The 12,769-nt window shown below is 38.0% G+C and overlaps 4 protein-coding genes across 4 annotated transcripts in view; 2 read left to right on the plus strand and 2 right to left on the minus strand.

The window, feature by feature from the left end:
- Nucleotides 1–12,769, plus strand: part of LOC101310880 — a 1,534,871-nt gene that overhangs the window by 712,906 nt on the left and 809,196 nt on the right. The gene's annotated exons all lie outside the window — the stretch shown is intronic.
- Nucleotides 1,161–4,452, plus strand: LOC101303678 (probable LRR receptor-like serine/threonine-protein kinase At1g07650-like). Its single transcript, XM_004293524.1, has 7 exons — nt 1,161–1,440; nt 1,522–1,636; nt 1,733–1,845; nt 2,364–2,574; nt 2,670–2,907; nt 3,154–3,304; nt 3,746–4,452. The coding sequence occupies exons 2-7, from the start codon at nt 1,558–1,560 to the stop codon at nt 4,070–4,072; spliced, it is 1,119 nt and encodes a 372-aa protein (XP_004293572.1). The 5' UTR covers nt 1,161–1,440; nt 1,522–1,557; the 3' UTR covers nt 4,073–4,452.
- Nucleotides 4,657–6,888, minus strand: LOC101297618 (clathrin light chain 1-like). The gene is made up of 3 exons (XM_004293504.1): nt 6,399–6,888; nt 5,484–5,637; nt 4,657–5,386 (listed from the first exon to the last, which is right to left on the minus strand). The coding sequence occupies exons 1-3, from the start codon at nt 6,782–6,784 to the stop codon at nt 4,901–4,903; spliced, it is 1,026 nt and encodes a 341-aa protein (XP_004293552.1). The 5' UTR covers nt 6,785–6,888; the 3' UTR covers nt 4,657–4,900.
- Nucleotides 7,560–12,769, minus strand: part of LOC101307376 (RNA polymerase II C-terminal domain phosphatase-like 1-like) — an 8,705-nt gene continuing 3,495 nt past the window's right edge. Inside the window, exons 7-17 of the mRNA XM_004293455.1 lie at nt 12,149–12,232; nt 11,369–11,950; nt 11,196–11,259; nt 10,691–10,821; nt 10,537–10,590; nt 9,918–10,014; nt 9,539–9,774; nt 9,323–9,406; nt 8,714–8,779; nt 8,551–8,618; nt 7,560–8,255 (exon numbers count right to left, since the gene is read on the minus strand). Coding sequence (XP_004293503.1) covers nt 8,147–8,255; nt 8,551–8,618; nt 8,714–8,779; nt 9,323–9,406; nt 9,539–9,774; nt 9,918–10,014; nt 10,537–10,590; nt 10,691–10,821; nt 11,196–11,259; nt 11,369–11,950; nt 12,149–12,232 — 1,575 coding nt within the window. The 3' untranslated portion in view covers nt 7,560–8,146. The remainder of the gene's footprint in view (nt 8,256–8,550; nt 8,619–8,713; nt 8,780–9,322; nt 9,407–9,538; nt 9,775–9,917; nt 10,015–10,536; nt 10,591–10,690; nt 10,822–11,195; nt 11,260–11,368; nt 11,951–12,148; nt 12,233–12,769) is intronic.

Below are 12,769 nucleotides of genomic sequence, written 5' to 3' on the forward strand. Positions count from 1 at the left end.
AGATATTATTATTGTGTGAATGTATGATTATAATCACATATACTTTGCATACTTGGTCTATTGGTCCTTTTTGTTTTGCTGCATACTTGGTCTTACACGATGCATATCACTATCATGATCAATAAAACCATAAACCATCCAATAACTCTCTAAAGATTAAGATTGTTGTGTCCCTTGGTTTTGATACTTTCTGTATATCTTTTCCCACAAGAAAAATAGTACAAGACGTCAAGTTTAAAGATTAAACCATTCATCACGCTGTTTGATTGATGAATGGAAGACTAGGAATAGAAGAACAGAACTGGGGGATAAGTTTCTGTGAGAATGAAGGATATGAAGACGTGGCTGGCTGCTTATGGATCCAAAATTCCAAATTTATGTAGCTCATTTTCAGCCATTGACTTCAAAGTTGTATTACCTCTGTAGCACAAACTCTTTAAGAGCAATTGGTATCTAAGAACACCCAATTCATTTGAGATTACTTGATGTTTACTTCGATAGAAGTATTATTGAAACGTAGCGTTTTTGCTCTAATGGAAACAATGTCTTGTAAACTTGCTTGTTAAGCTTTGATGTTATATTCTCAACACATTGCCTAAACTACTTGTGGTCTCATGTCCTTGATTTGCACCTCATGCAAATTTGTACGAGGACAACAGGTGTCTATAGTGTTCCCCTCATTATGGATCAAAGTGTTTGTGTGCTAAAACACATGTTTTTGTATCCAAATCATCTCAACTTGGTTCATGTTAAACACCCTATACAAATTTGAAACTAATCTAATTGTAAAGTTAAAATGATATGGATTCACAACAAGTCGAGGATCATGCAAACTGCAAAGCAAGTAAACCTCGAAAAATGATGTCAAATATCTGTAAACTGATGCAATGCAAATCTAGCGAAGCAAACCATTAATGACGCAACAAAATAAAGAAAAACAGAGAGAGGGAAAAGTCAATTTCAACCTTAAACAACAGTTGGAAATGGGAACGCTTTCAATAATGGGAAGCCAAGCTCGTGCAGCTATGTACGATGACTCGTGATTCTCTAAAGAAGAAGGAACCCGTCTTTGATTCAATAGTCGAAAACAAAGAAAGGAAGAAAGAACAGGTAGAAAAACCATTTACAACCACCAGTAATATAATAACAGGACGGCCCTGAAAAGCTGTACTCTTTTTTTTCCTTTGGTGGGTTTAATATTAGTTTATGTATTTGAGTATTTGAGTATTTGTTAATAGTAAACTAGAGAATTTTCAAGCTCTCCGTGTCTGCCAACAAGTAGGAGCTGTTAACCCAATTTGAAGGGATCACGATTTGAAGCTGGATTAGTCATCAAGGATCAGCCAGGTGGGTTTCATCAGGTTGTGTTTGTTCAGTTTGGAGCTTAAAGATTTGATCTTTGGGTGTTTTGCTGAGAATTTGATGAGTTTGGCAATCTGGGTAGGTCTCAGAATCTCATTTGGCAAGGTGGATATGATGAAGTTGAAATCTTTTTGATGTTTGTATTGTAAATTTATGCAGGCCATCAGAAAGTAGGAGTCTTTACTGTGGACAATTATGAGTTGCAAATGCTTTGGTGGTGCAATTTTAGATAGGAAAAGGAGTAGTTCTGGTCAGACTAGCCATGGTTTTGATGGTATGCAGGATATGTATAAATGGTTCAAGCTTATCGTCAACGTCATGCTTGATCTGTCATTGCCCTTAATATGATTTGGTTTGTGTTTTTGCAAAGGTAATTTGCCGGAAAATGTTAGAAGTTTCTCTTACAATGAATTGAGATCGGCCACCAATAATTTTCATGCGAGCAATAAGATAGGGCGAGGAGGTTTTGGAATTGTGTACAAGGTACTCACAGTTTGCATATGGTTATCATTGTAGTGTTACTGCTAAAAGTTTTCTGTATTTGAATTATGTCATTGTTTTGACTTTAATACTATTTGGGATTCTTTAGAGCACTTGAAGCTGTAATCTTATGCTTATCAGCACATTGATACTTTTCTTTAGAAACAATACTCTTGCCTGTAGTTCTAGATTGCAGAATTTTTTAGACTTTATAGCTTCGTACTATTGTGATAGTGCTTGTGTTGGACCATATGCTTTGCTAATTCTTGAGGTTGTCACTGAGAATATTTAGGTACCAATGTGGTTTGGAAACTTCGTATTGGTGACTTCAATACAAAGATTCTTTCTTAGATTTCAAAGCTTCCGTAGCTGGTGTTATATGGATGAAGAACTAGCTTTGCTTATGATTTTACAGTATTAGGGTTTAGAAGAACTAGCTTTGCTTATGATTTTACAGTATTTAGAATTTCCAAATGGGTGTTTGTTATTGTCATCTATCTAAGTAAGCTAAATTTTGCTAGGGAACCCTAAAAAATGGAACTCAAGTTGCTGTGAAGACACTTTCTGCTAGGTCGAAACAGGGAGTCCGTGAATTCTTAAATGAGATTAACACTATATCAAATGTCCGACATCCAAACCTTGTTGAGTTGATTGGGTGCTGTGTTCAAGGAGCTGACCGCATTTTGGTCTATGAATATGTTGAGAATAACAGCCTTGATCGTGCATTATTAGGTAATTAAACAAGACCCTTGGACATGGAAAGAACACCGAAGGTCCATATATCCAATGGGAACTACAGATCTAATTTGTCTTCCTTCGGTTTGTAGGTGCAAGGAATGAAACCATCAAATTGGATTGGGAAAAAAGAAAAGCCATTTGCTTGGGGGTTGCTAGGGCTCTTACATTTCTTCATGAAGAACTGCAGCCCCATATTGTCCACAGAGATATCAAAGCTAGTAATATACTCCTTGACAGAGATTTAAATGCAAAGATTGGAGACTTTGGCTTGGCTAAACTTTTCCCAGATAATATCACTCATATTAGCACCAGGATTGCAGGAACAACGTATGTTATCAATTATATTCCTGGTTCTTATTTGTCATTTGACATTCTATTTTCTTCTTTGAGACTGAACTGAAAGCATGAGATCTTTGTTGCTTGTTTCTCTATGTCTTTTAATTTCTTCATTAACTGCTCCGGGAACATTAGAAAGTGTGGTTCAAACATGTGATGATTTAGTTTTGGTCTTGATCGGATATGATAAGTGACGAAAAACTAGCAGCATCTTATGCTTAATTTTTCTCCGTGCAGAGGTTATTTGGCACCAGAATATGCATTGGGCGGTCAATTAACCATGAAGGCCGATGTTTACAGTTTCGGCGTTCTCATACTTGAAATAGTTGGTGGCAGAGGCAGTGCCAAGGAAAACTGGGGAGGGACAGAAAAGTTTCTCCTTGAATGGGTGAGTTAATTTTCAAAATTATCAATTTTATCATTTCAAGAAAAGATGTCTTGGTGATCAAAAGATGGACTTAATTAAATGGAATAGACTACAGTGGATGTCCAGGTCTGATGAAGTAATATTTGAGAGAATATTTGACATGCTGCATGTAAATTTTGTTTAAGAAATGTTGGAATTAGGTTGTTTGATTGAAGTATGGGATAGTTGATATTCCTTTATCTAAGACAGTAGTAGTTGATTCTACACTTTTTGAACCACATAACATCAATTATGATCTTTAGTTCTTAACTGCTAACTACTGCATCTATTCATGGTCTTTCTATAGTAAGCATGATAAACTTGTAACCCCATAATATGTGCTGGTTAATTTCCTTGCCGAACTTGCTCATATTAGTAACCAAACTAACCACTGTTCCCTTCTACAACTCTGTTCTTCAATAGGCATGGCAACTCCACGAAGAAGGGAGACTATTGGAGTTAGTTGACCCAGAACTGGAAGATTATCCTGAGGAAGAAGTCCTTAGGTACATGAAGGTGGCATTTTTCTGCACTCAAGCTGCATCAAGCCGTAGACCACTGATGAGCCAGGTCCTTGAGATGCTCTCGAGAAACATCAGGCTGAACGAGAAGCAACTTACAGCCCCGGGTTTCTTCAACAACTCAGGGGGGCTCGGAGCATCCTCTTCGAGTAAAAAATCAGGTGCAGACTCAACTACCTACGTTATGAGTTCTGTCCCCGACACTATTACTCAAGTGACGCCACGGTGAAGAGCAATGGCTATTGCAATTTAGAAGCAAAATTGCAAGTCCAGCACAAATCGTGACACTAAGAAAGAGAGATGTGCCTAAAGCCGCATGCAAGCAAACTGCGCACGTTTGTGGTGCTATTAGCCCATAGAATTGTTTTCTACATGTCTCATTTTTTAGCTATTTTGCAAATGGAGAGGATGTATTATTCGAACTAGTGGATCAGTTGGATTAGGTTAGTCTGGTGGTGAATTCTTTTTTCCCTGATTTTATTAGGGTTGTATTATTACTTCTCGAGCGTACAATGAAGAGAAAAATGTTGTATAGTAAGTCAGTGATTACTGATTTCGATTTAGTGAAAGTTTCAGTTACAGAACCACAGAAGTTGTATCATTCCAATTAGAGGGACTTAACAGTAAAATTTACATTTCCATTTTTCATATATAAGCCATAATGGAGAAGATGATTCAATTTCAGACTATTAACTAAAGATAAACACTCTTAACCTCCAAGCCATGTTTTTAGTTCTCAATTTTCTTGTACCGTTATAATGTGTGGTCATACAGTAAAGATGTATGGAACTTTTCTTACCCAACAAATAGAGAAACGCTGTTACAAAAAAGTAATATTCATAAAATGACTGTAAAACAATGACAATCTCAAATCCCGAACACAACATATCCAAAACCAATGTATGTAAAGGCCCTCCATAATAAAGCTAAGACCAATGGAGGCCAAATATTACAATATTCTGATCATTAGTAGCAAAAGAAACAGGAAGAAGACAGCCGATAATGAAATTAGTCAAAATAATAACAAATATGGAGAGAGTTGGAACATTATATCGACTTAAGCAGACTGTTCCTCGGTAGAAACAGGAGCTGCTTGTTCTGGTGCATCTGAAGTGCCATTAGTGGTGGCTTCTTTGGTTTCTGAAGCAGCAGGCGCCACAGCTTCTGCAGATCCATTAGTTTTAGATGCAGATCCATTCTTCACATCCTTTACATTCTTGGGATCTTTTGCATCCTTTACATTCTTGGGATCTTTTGCATCCTTCCCATCTTTAGCATCTTTAGCAGGAGCAGGTGGTTTAGGAATCATGTGAGGTGGAGTTGTATGCTTCAGCTTCAAAAGTATTTGTCGCATCCTTGAAAGATCAGTGGGTTTTCCAGGCTTTGGACCCTGAATGACTGTGATCGATGGTTTCTTGTCCTGATCCTTCTTGCCTCTCTTTTTCTCGATGTTGGGAATCTCGTGTGGAATGAGCTCAGCTATTGCCTTCCAACTTTGCTTGTCTGCATTCTTGTGGAACTTCTCTTGATCAGCCAAGAACAACTGCTCCACATCAAAACTAACTTGTTAGCATCAAAAACACTGAAAACGGTGTACAATTTTGAACAGCAGACAATCGCATTCCAGAATAGACAATCACCTTCTCCTTTTCCCTGTTCTGAACCTTGTTAGTCTCAACATTAAGCTTCCTTTTCTCATAAAATGCGCGTTTGAACTCCTCAGCTTCTTCAATAATCTGGATCCTCAGTTCTTTCTCCCTCCTTTCCTTCTCCTCAAGCAGAAGGGCGTTCTGCCTGTACCAGCAAAGTCAAATTAGGTGATTAGTCTCCAGAGAATTTAATACCACTTAGTAACTTGCACTAAGCTAGTACAACTCAACCAAACGTGTATACATATATTACGAAAGAGGAATCAATAACTGCCAATATCTTATCATTGTCAATTTCCTATTTTGGACTAGTTCTTAACTACTTACCATTATCATATATAACAAGCACGCAAACAAAAGCATATTAGCATGTTAGATAGAAAAATGAATCTTCATCGAATCCTTTAACCCCAATATACCTTGCTTACTTGAAAACATTGATTAACCCCAATATGACTATTTGAGACGATCATCGCAAGTCAATCACTATCCATATATCTTTAGTAAAAGTTCAAGGAACATATTTTTGCTTCAGACAATGAAAACACAAGAAAATGAATAGCAATTCCGGAATTCCGGATCATCACCGATAAAAAGAATTCGAAAACAATCAGTGGCTCTGTTATAAACTACACATTATAAGCTGAATTCTCTCATGGACTACAGAAAACTAGATCCTTCTCAACCAATATAATTGCCAACTCCACAAAAGCTGTTCTTGATTAAAATCTCTATGCATATAAAGAACTAAAATTTCAATGCCTCATCCTAATCACTACTCAAACCTCACAGATCCAACACTAATCCACCTCACAAATCAAAATTAAGCACACAAAATTCTCATAAACATGCTCAATTTCACAGATCTAAACAGTCGATCAAATCAAACCGGATCGGAGACCTTACCTCCTCCACTCACGAAGAGCAACCCCTTCCTCCACCATCTCGCTCGGCTCCGGCAGCACAGGCCCGTCCGACGCGAAAACGCCGTCGTCGATTCCGTTCTCGCCGATTCCATATCCATTCCCGTTCTCAGCCGGAGCCGCCGACGCGAACGGCGACGAGCCGGAGTAGTCCGGGCTCGGATCTTCGAATCCGAACGGCGAGGCTTCCGCGGCGGTGGCGTGATCCACCGACACTCCACCTCCTCCTTGGCCGCCGGAGAAGTCAGAGTAGGAGCCGTACTCGTAGCTCTCCTCCTCCTCGACGACGACCTCGTCGTGGTCAAATGGACGGTTGGATGGGGCGTTGAGATCGTCGCCGTCGGTGCTGAAAGCGTCGAACGAAGCCATAGCGGGTTCGGGTTTCCGGATCCGGATCCGAAGATTCAATCTTTTTCAGTGTATGAAAGCTTAGAGAGAAAGGGAAGAGAGCTCAGCTTGGAAACTACTGCTTTATTTGACTCGTTGTTTTCCTTTTTTATATAGTTAACGGAGAAGGGGGAGAGGACCCATGATCCGAAAGAGAATTTACTTTTACTGTGCTTGATTAGGTAAGTTTCTGAAAATTACTCCTTTTCCTTGGTTAGTCTCGTCTTGTCATCAAGGTCTAAAATATCTATTATATTCTCGATATTTTTTTAAAATATCATTGATATTAATTTTCATATTTCCGATATTATATATTTAATCTAATTTTGATTGAATATTTTGATAAAATTTTCATTGATATTCGATATTTTCTCGATATATCCATTGAGATTTTATTTTTCCGAATCAACAATATTTTTGTAATCATCGATATTTTAGTCCTTACTTGTCATACGTTAACATTAGTGATTAGACGTAACAAGAGTCGATGCATGTTAAAAGTGTACAGTCTCATTAAAATCCCATTATATAGAATAGTAGCAAATAACTAAATTGTGCATAGTTATTGTTATTAAAGCTTTTTTTTTCCCTCTTGGAAAATGTGGAATTGAGTTTCTTGTCTGGTGGATGTGATCTGGATTCTGATTTTTAAAAATCTTGATAACCATGGAATCCTTAATTCACCATTGCGAACACGAGTCCTCTTGGAATATCTCTAAAACACATCACCCAGTAGAAAAATTTTCACTGCATCAATTTAAGCAAGTAAAAAAGGTATTACAAGAGCTGCATTTACATCCCTAAGACACTAAGCAGTTCCACCTCAGGTAAAATTAAATCACCTATCCTTGTATTCCCAATCCTCAGATGTGGACACTGAAAGCAGTAACTAGATGTCAATAGTTAGAGCGCCGTGACTCTGAGCATGCCAAAAGCTGCCCTGGAAGCGATGTTTGGTTTACAAATCCGACCCAAATAAACTCTTTCAATGATCTTGGAAAAATGCATTAACCACACAAAAAAGTGAAGTTACATGGCATCGACTTCTAACAAACGTGCCAGACGAGGCCTTTAAGCAAGGGGAAAACTCTGTTGGATCAATGACCGGGGTACACAATGTCTCAAAACCAAAATCACCTGGCAAGCAAGCGCCTCCCCTACTTTCAAGAAGACTCTGAAATGAAGCTTTTCTCGTCGGCATGGCCAACATGTTGCAAGACAACACCAAGGTTACGGCCAAGTGGCAGTTCTAAAACTCCACGGCCATCGCCCTTCTCTATAATATGTACCGGCATGTTGCGTCAGTAGCTATACCAAAAATGGAATGAAAAAGTGGCAGGACCCTCAAGGAACAGGAGGAGCATTTTTTGAATATCTAGTAGAAGAGGGCATTCGCTGCAGAACTTGTGGAAATTCCTGCTTCAGGCGTTTACTTGGCATCCCTTGCAAAGGCCTTTTTTATCAAATGATCAGAAACACCAAATTAGAAATGAGGAATACACAACACTCCACAGAAACAAATTCAAAAGGATAACACAAAGAGACCAACTCTTCAAACTGATGTCTATTATCAGTTTAGCACTCTAAGAGATCTAGACAGAGGAAGCTAACTCGGAACAAGAAAAAACTAACTCTTCAAACTGAGTCTATTGAGCCATCAGTATCATTCCAAGGTCTCACACCCTGTTGACCAAACCACAGAAATTTAAGGAGACAAAAAAATTCTAAACAGTTGCAGGAATTCAGACCTTGGAGAACCTTGACGTTTCTGACCATATAGTGTTGATCTTAGATTTCCGAGAGCCTTCTCAGCAGCCTAAGGAAAAAAAATGAAACCGATCAGATATGACATTTGTATAGAATTAAGGCCATAGGAAGAGTACTTGGAACCGAAGAGATGAGATAAATTACCTGCATCTTAGCCTCATCCCAAGTTAAGCCAATCCCCTTCCCCAAGACCTCTCCATCAATTTCAGCCTGAAACATGATACCAAGATAAATCGAAAGAAAGGAGGAATAGGAATTAAAACAAGACACCTGTCAAGGATACTAATGTCAATAGATTTGATACCAACACTTCCAAAAGCACAACAAAAAGATGTAATGGTACTAATGGAAGCTGAAGTCTAAAAAGAACAATTCTTAGGGCCCACAAATCATCTCATTTGAACTAAAAATAAAATATTCCAGCTTGTTGACAAGGCATAAATAATGATGCTTCATTTACGGTTAACGACATTTAGTCTCTTTTAGTGATTAACAAAATGAGAGGAGGATGTACTATATTTTATCCAATAGAAGAAAAAAAAAGAAACCAAGTTCATGGGAGATCGCTTCGTGATTCAAAATGAGAGGAGAGTCTATATTGTAATTGAAGTCTTTGTATTATTTTTGTTTAAGTAGTTTCTTTTACCATGTAAGTAACAGAATTTTTGAGGATCGCCACAATAATCCTCTAATTCAAAAGAATGAATTTAGCTTTGAGTAAAACACAATAGCAAACTTTGGTCAATTACGAACCTGTACATGCACTTCATCTTTCTCCGTTGAATTAGGTGGTGGGGGCCGTGGTTGATAAAGTACACTAAGACCCTCCATTGTACACTGAGGTGTGAAAATACAAACATGGCACATCAATATTCATTTAACATCATTTGGCCGCTGCAATATCAATGCAATAGAAGAGAGGGAGAGAGAGAAGAAAAAGAACAAAATAATAGAGTTTTCGAGTCCTACCAGTTCCTTGAGTGCAGACACTGAACTCACGGACTTTCTAGAGTTATCCAGCCTAGGGTCTAGAGGCCTAGATGGCTCTGATGAAGTTGAAGACGAGAGAGAGTCCTCTTTCGGCAATGGCTGAGTCCCAAAAGAATTCATATTACCCATAAAACCATTGTTCGTAACATTAGAAAACTTGCTCGCATCCCCATGAATGGGCAGAGCATCAGGCTTGCCACGGGAAATGTATATATCTGCAAAATCATTGTCCATGATGATCATAAACAGAAATAGAAAAAAAAGGGAGAGGTCCATTAAAATTCCTAGCATCATGGATTATTAAGAATGGCAGATTGCCCTAGCTAGAGGAAAGAAATGTAAGAATACAAAGCCTTACTAGCTAAATTCTTTAGAGAACCCTCCGCAGCCTGGAAATGAGCTTCCCTTCTTGTTCTACCAGTTCCTTCACCAATTTTTTCTCCTGCGAACCATGCCTACAAAAAGCAAATTCATAAAGTAGTTAATTGGTGACATCTCTCAGCAAGGAAATAGGCAATATATGAAAGTCAGGAAGAACAATTATAAGAAAAACATGGTGCTTGACCTACACGGCATTTGAGTTTCATTACTTGGATAATCAGCTCACATATAATAGGCAACACTAGTAATAACAATTGAATAATCCTCCGACAAAACAATAATGTGACTAATAATAGCTCGCTCTCGACTTTCCAGAGAAAATTATCAATCGGGATGAAATATAAGAAATAGTCTCTAACATTTCACTATAGGTCATTGGAAAAACCAAAACTGGAGAGTAAACGATTATAACATTTCACTATGGTCTCATCTCTAACAGTACTCGATACTATGCTATCATTTTTCAAAAACAAGCTAAACCATTTACTGTTAACATTCAGGTGTAAACACATACAAAACGAAACAATGAATCATTGTTAGATAAGTTCAAAACTTCGTAACTCTGAAACTAGTGCAGCAAGTAGAACTGAAAGTACCTCAACATAAAACTGCAGTTCCGTGCTGGGAACCAAAGCTGGTCTGAACTCCACCTATTCGTTTTATTTCAAAATAATGAAAGAGGATGATATAAGATGGAGCACAAGGGTTTAGTACAAATAAATTTTATCTTCCAACGCAGAGTTTAATTACCTTTGTTCCACACTTCATTGCAATTTCCTGTAAAACACCAGCAGGAGTTTCCGCATTTGATATAGCTCGTCCAGATTCATAGTCAAAATCTCTGTTGCTGGAAGATGATCGATTTAAGGGAGGTTCCTCACCTTTAAGAAAGCATAAACCCATTATATAACACCATTCTTCATACAAGACAATGAGGCTTCTATAGTGTTACACATATATACGACAGTTTTCAACAAGTTCCATAGGAATTCCACACAGAAGACATACCATCAAAACTCCAATACACTTTTTAAATTAGAGTGCAACACTTCATGGTATATTTCAACCCTATGAAGCTCTCGACAAATTAGAAACAGTATACCGCTGAGGCTAAAGAAATCTTGAAAGAACTTAAGCATCCAAAATAGCAGCCATGACTAAATAAATGAAATTACATAACATAGAGAAAAAAATATCCTAAAAGAAGACCTCTGAGGATCCTCTTAATATGTCGTTAATGTACGCCATAACTCACCTGAGAATGAATGGTAACCAGACATTGCTTGGTTGAATCTCAACCGATTATCTCTATGAAATGCCTGCAAATAGTAATCTTTTAAGATCAATAATGTCCACAAATCAAAGAACGTACAACGCTCAGCAGAAAACTAAAGAATCGAAACAAGATCAACATCCAGGAACAATTACCTCTTTCGGCAATCTCTGATTTTCTTGAAGAATTCTATCAGATGGCATAGAATTCTCAACTTTTGGGAAAAAAGCTGAATGATGAGATCGATGCTTCTCGATCTGCATGGGTTCTGAATTTAAAGGAGGTTCTTTGGGTACCATCCGGCTTAGTTTTCGTGGGCTCATCTCTTCTTCCACTGGAAACCAGCCTCCACGTGATTGCACCCGTGGAACAGAGACTTGTACTTGGGGTCTTACAGGAAATGAAGGTTCGCTAGGTACAGACTCTCTTGTATCCTGGCCATGCTGCAAAATCAGTAGCCTCCGCCTTGTATCAGGATCTAATTCAGATTCAGGCACCTCCCCTTCCTCTCTAGCAGGAGAACTATGCAAGCCTAAATCTGCAGGTCCAACATGACCCAAAGGTTTAACTAGAGAAGCTGACTGAGGGAACTGCACATTATGAAAAGGCATCATTGACGGTTGATTTGTTGGTAGTGAAACTGTGCTGGAAAGAGGCACTGTGTACTGAAGAGAAGCAAGCCTAGGGTCGTTGTTACTGACTGCTGATGAGACTGTTGGAGCAGCTGAGGTTGCTTCCTGTGAACAAGAAACAAGTAATAAGAACACATTAAAATAAGCGCACGTATAGATATGTATATATGTGCTTTTATATATTCATCCAAAGAAAGGATTCACATCAATGGGTATATAGTTCCATAATTCAACCACCGTTTATAGATTAAACCAGATTCCAAATAAAACAATACACATGAACATGAGACAACCCTTGAATACCTTTAGCCGTCTCTCAACTTCAGCATCTGCCATGCCATCAAAAGGAAGCTGATCTCTATTTCCATTTGAAGCAGAAGCATCATCCTGAACAGCAAAGAACTATAAATTCTAGTATCACAAAAGTATGACGAGCAAGGTGCAATGTAGAGTTCAAGTGAAGCATATATGTACATATATATATATATATATAGAGGGCCCTTCTACTAAGGGATCCCTTTTTTTGACATATATGAGGGATCAAGCATTAGATCTACTTTTCAATCTTAACCGTTCAGTTTTTAGGTCCTAATATGTAGATCACTTCTGCAAAATTTCATCCAAATTGGTGATCGTTAAGGTGTTCAAAACTGCGAATTAAAATTATAGGCATGAACGGTTCAGGTTTGGCAGATTTGATCCCTCAATTGATTTCAGTTAGTTCGAAGCCTTAACGATCACCAAATGGGATGAAATTTTGCAGAAATGATCTACATATATACATCTAAATATTGAACGGTGGAGATGTTGATATGTGATTGAAAAGTTAGTATAATGCTTGATCCCTCATATATGTCAAAAAAAGAGATCCCTTAGTAGAAGGGCCCTGTATATATATATAGTATATATATATATATATATATA

Source organism: Fragaria vesca, linkage group LG3, assembly GCF_000184155.1.
Source record: "Fragaria vesca subsp. vesca linkage group LG3, FraVesHawaii_1.0, whole genome shotgun sequence".
In the NCBI taxonomy this organism is placed as follows: domain Eukaryota; kingdom Viridiplantae; phylum Streptophyta; class Magnoliopsida; order Rosales; family Rosaceae; genus Fragaria; species Fragaria vesca.

Coding starts and splice junctions, on each gene's coding strand:
- LOC101303678 (XM_004293524.1), top strand. CDS start 1,558: ATGAGTTGCAAATGCTTTGGTGGTGCAATTTTAGATAGGAAAAGGAGT. Junction 1,637..1,732: donor GACTAGCCATGGTTTTGATG/GTATGCAGGATA, acceptor GTTTTTGCAAAG/GTAATTTGCCGGAAAATGTT. Junction 2,908..3,153: donor ACCAGGATTGCAGGAACAAC/GTATGTTATCAA, acceptor TTCTCCGTGCAG/AGGTTATTTGGCACCAGAAT.
- LOC101297618 (XM_004293504.1), bottom strand. CDS start 6,784: ATGGCTTCGTTCGACGCTTTCAGCACCGACGGCGACGATCTCAACGCC. Junction 5,638..6,398: donor GCTCTTCGTGAGTGGAGGAG/GTAAGGTCTCCG, acceptor TTGCTGGTACAG/GCAGAACGCCCTTCTGCTTG. Junction 5,387..5,483: donor AGAACAGGGAAAAGGAGAAG/GTGATTGTCTAT, acceptor GATGTGGAGCAG/TTGTTCTTGGCTGATCAAGA.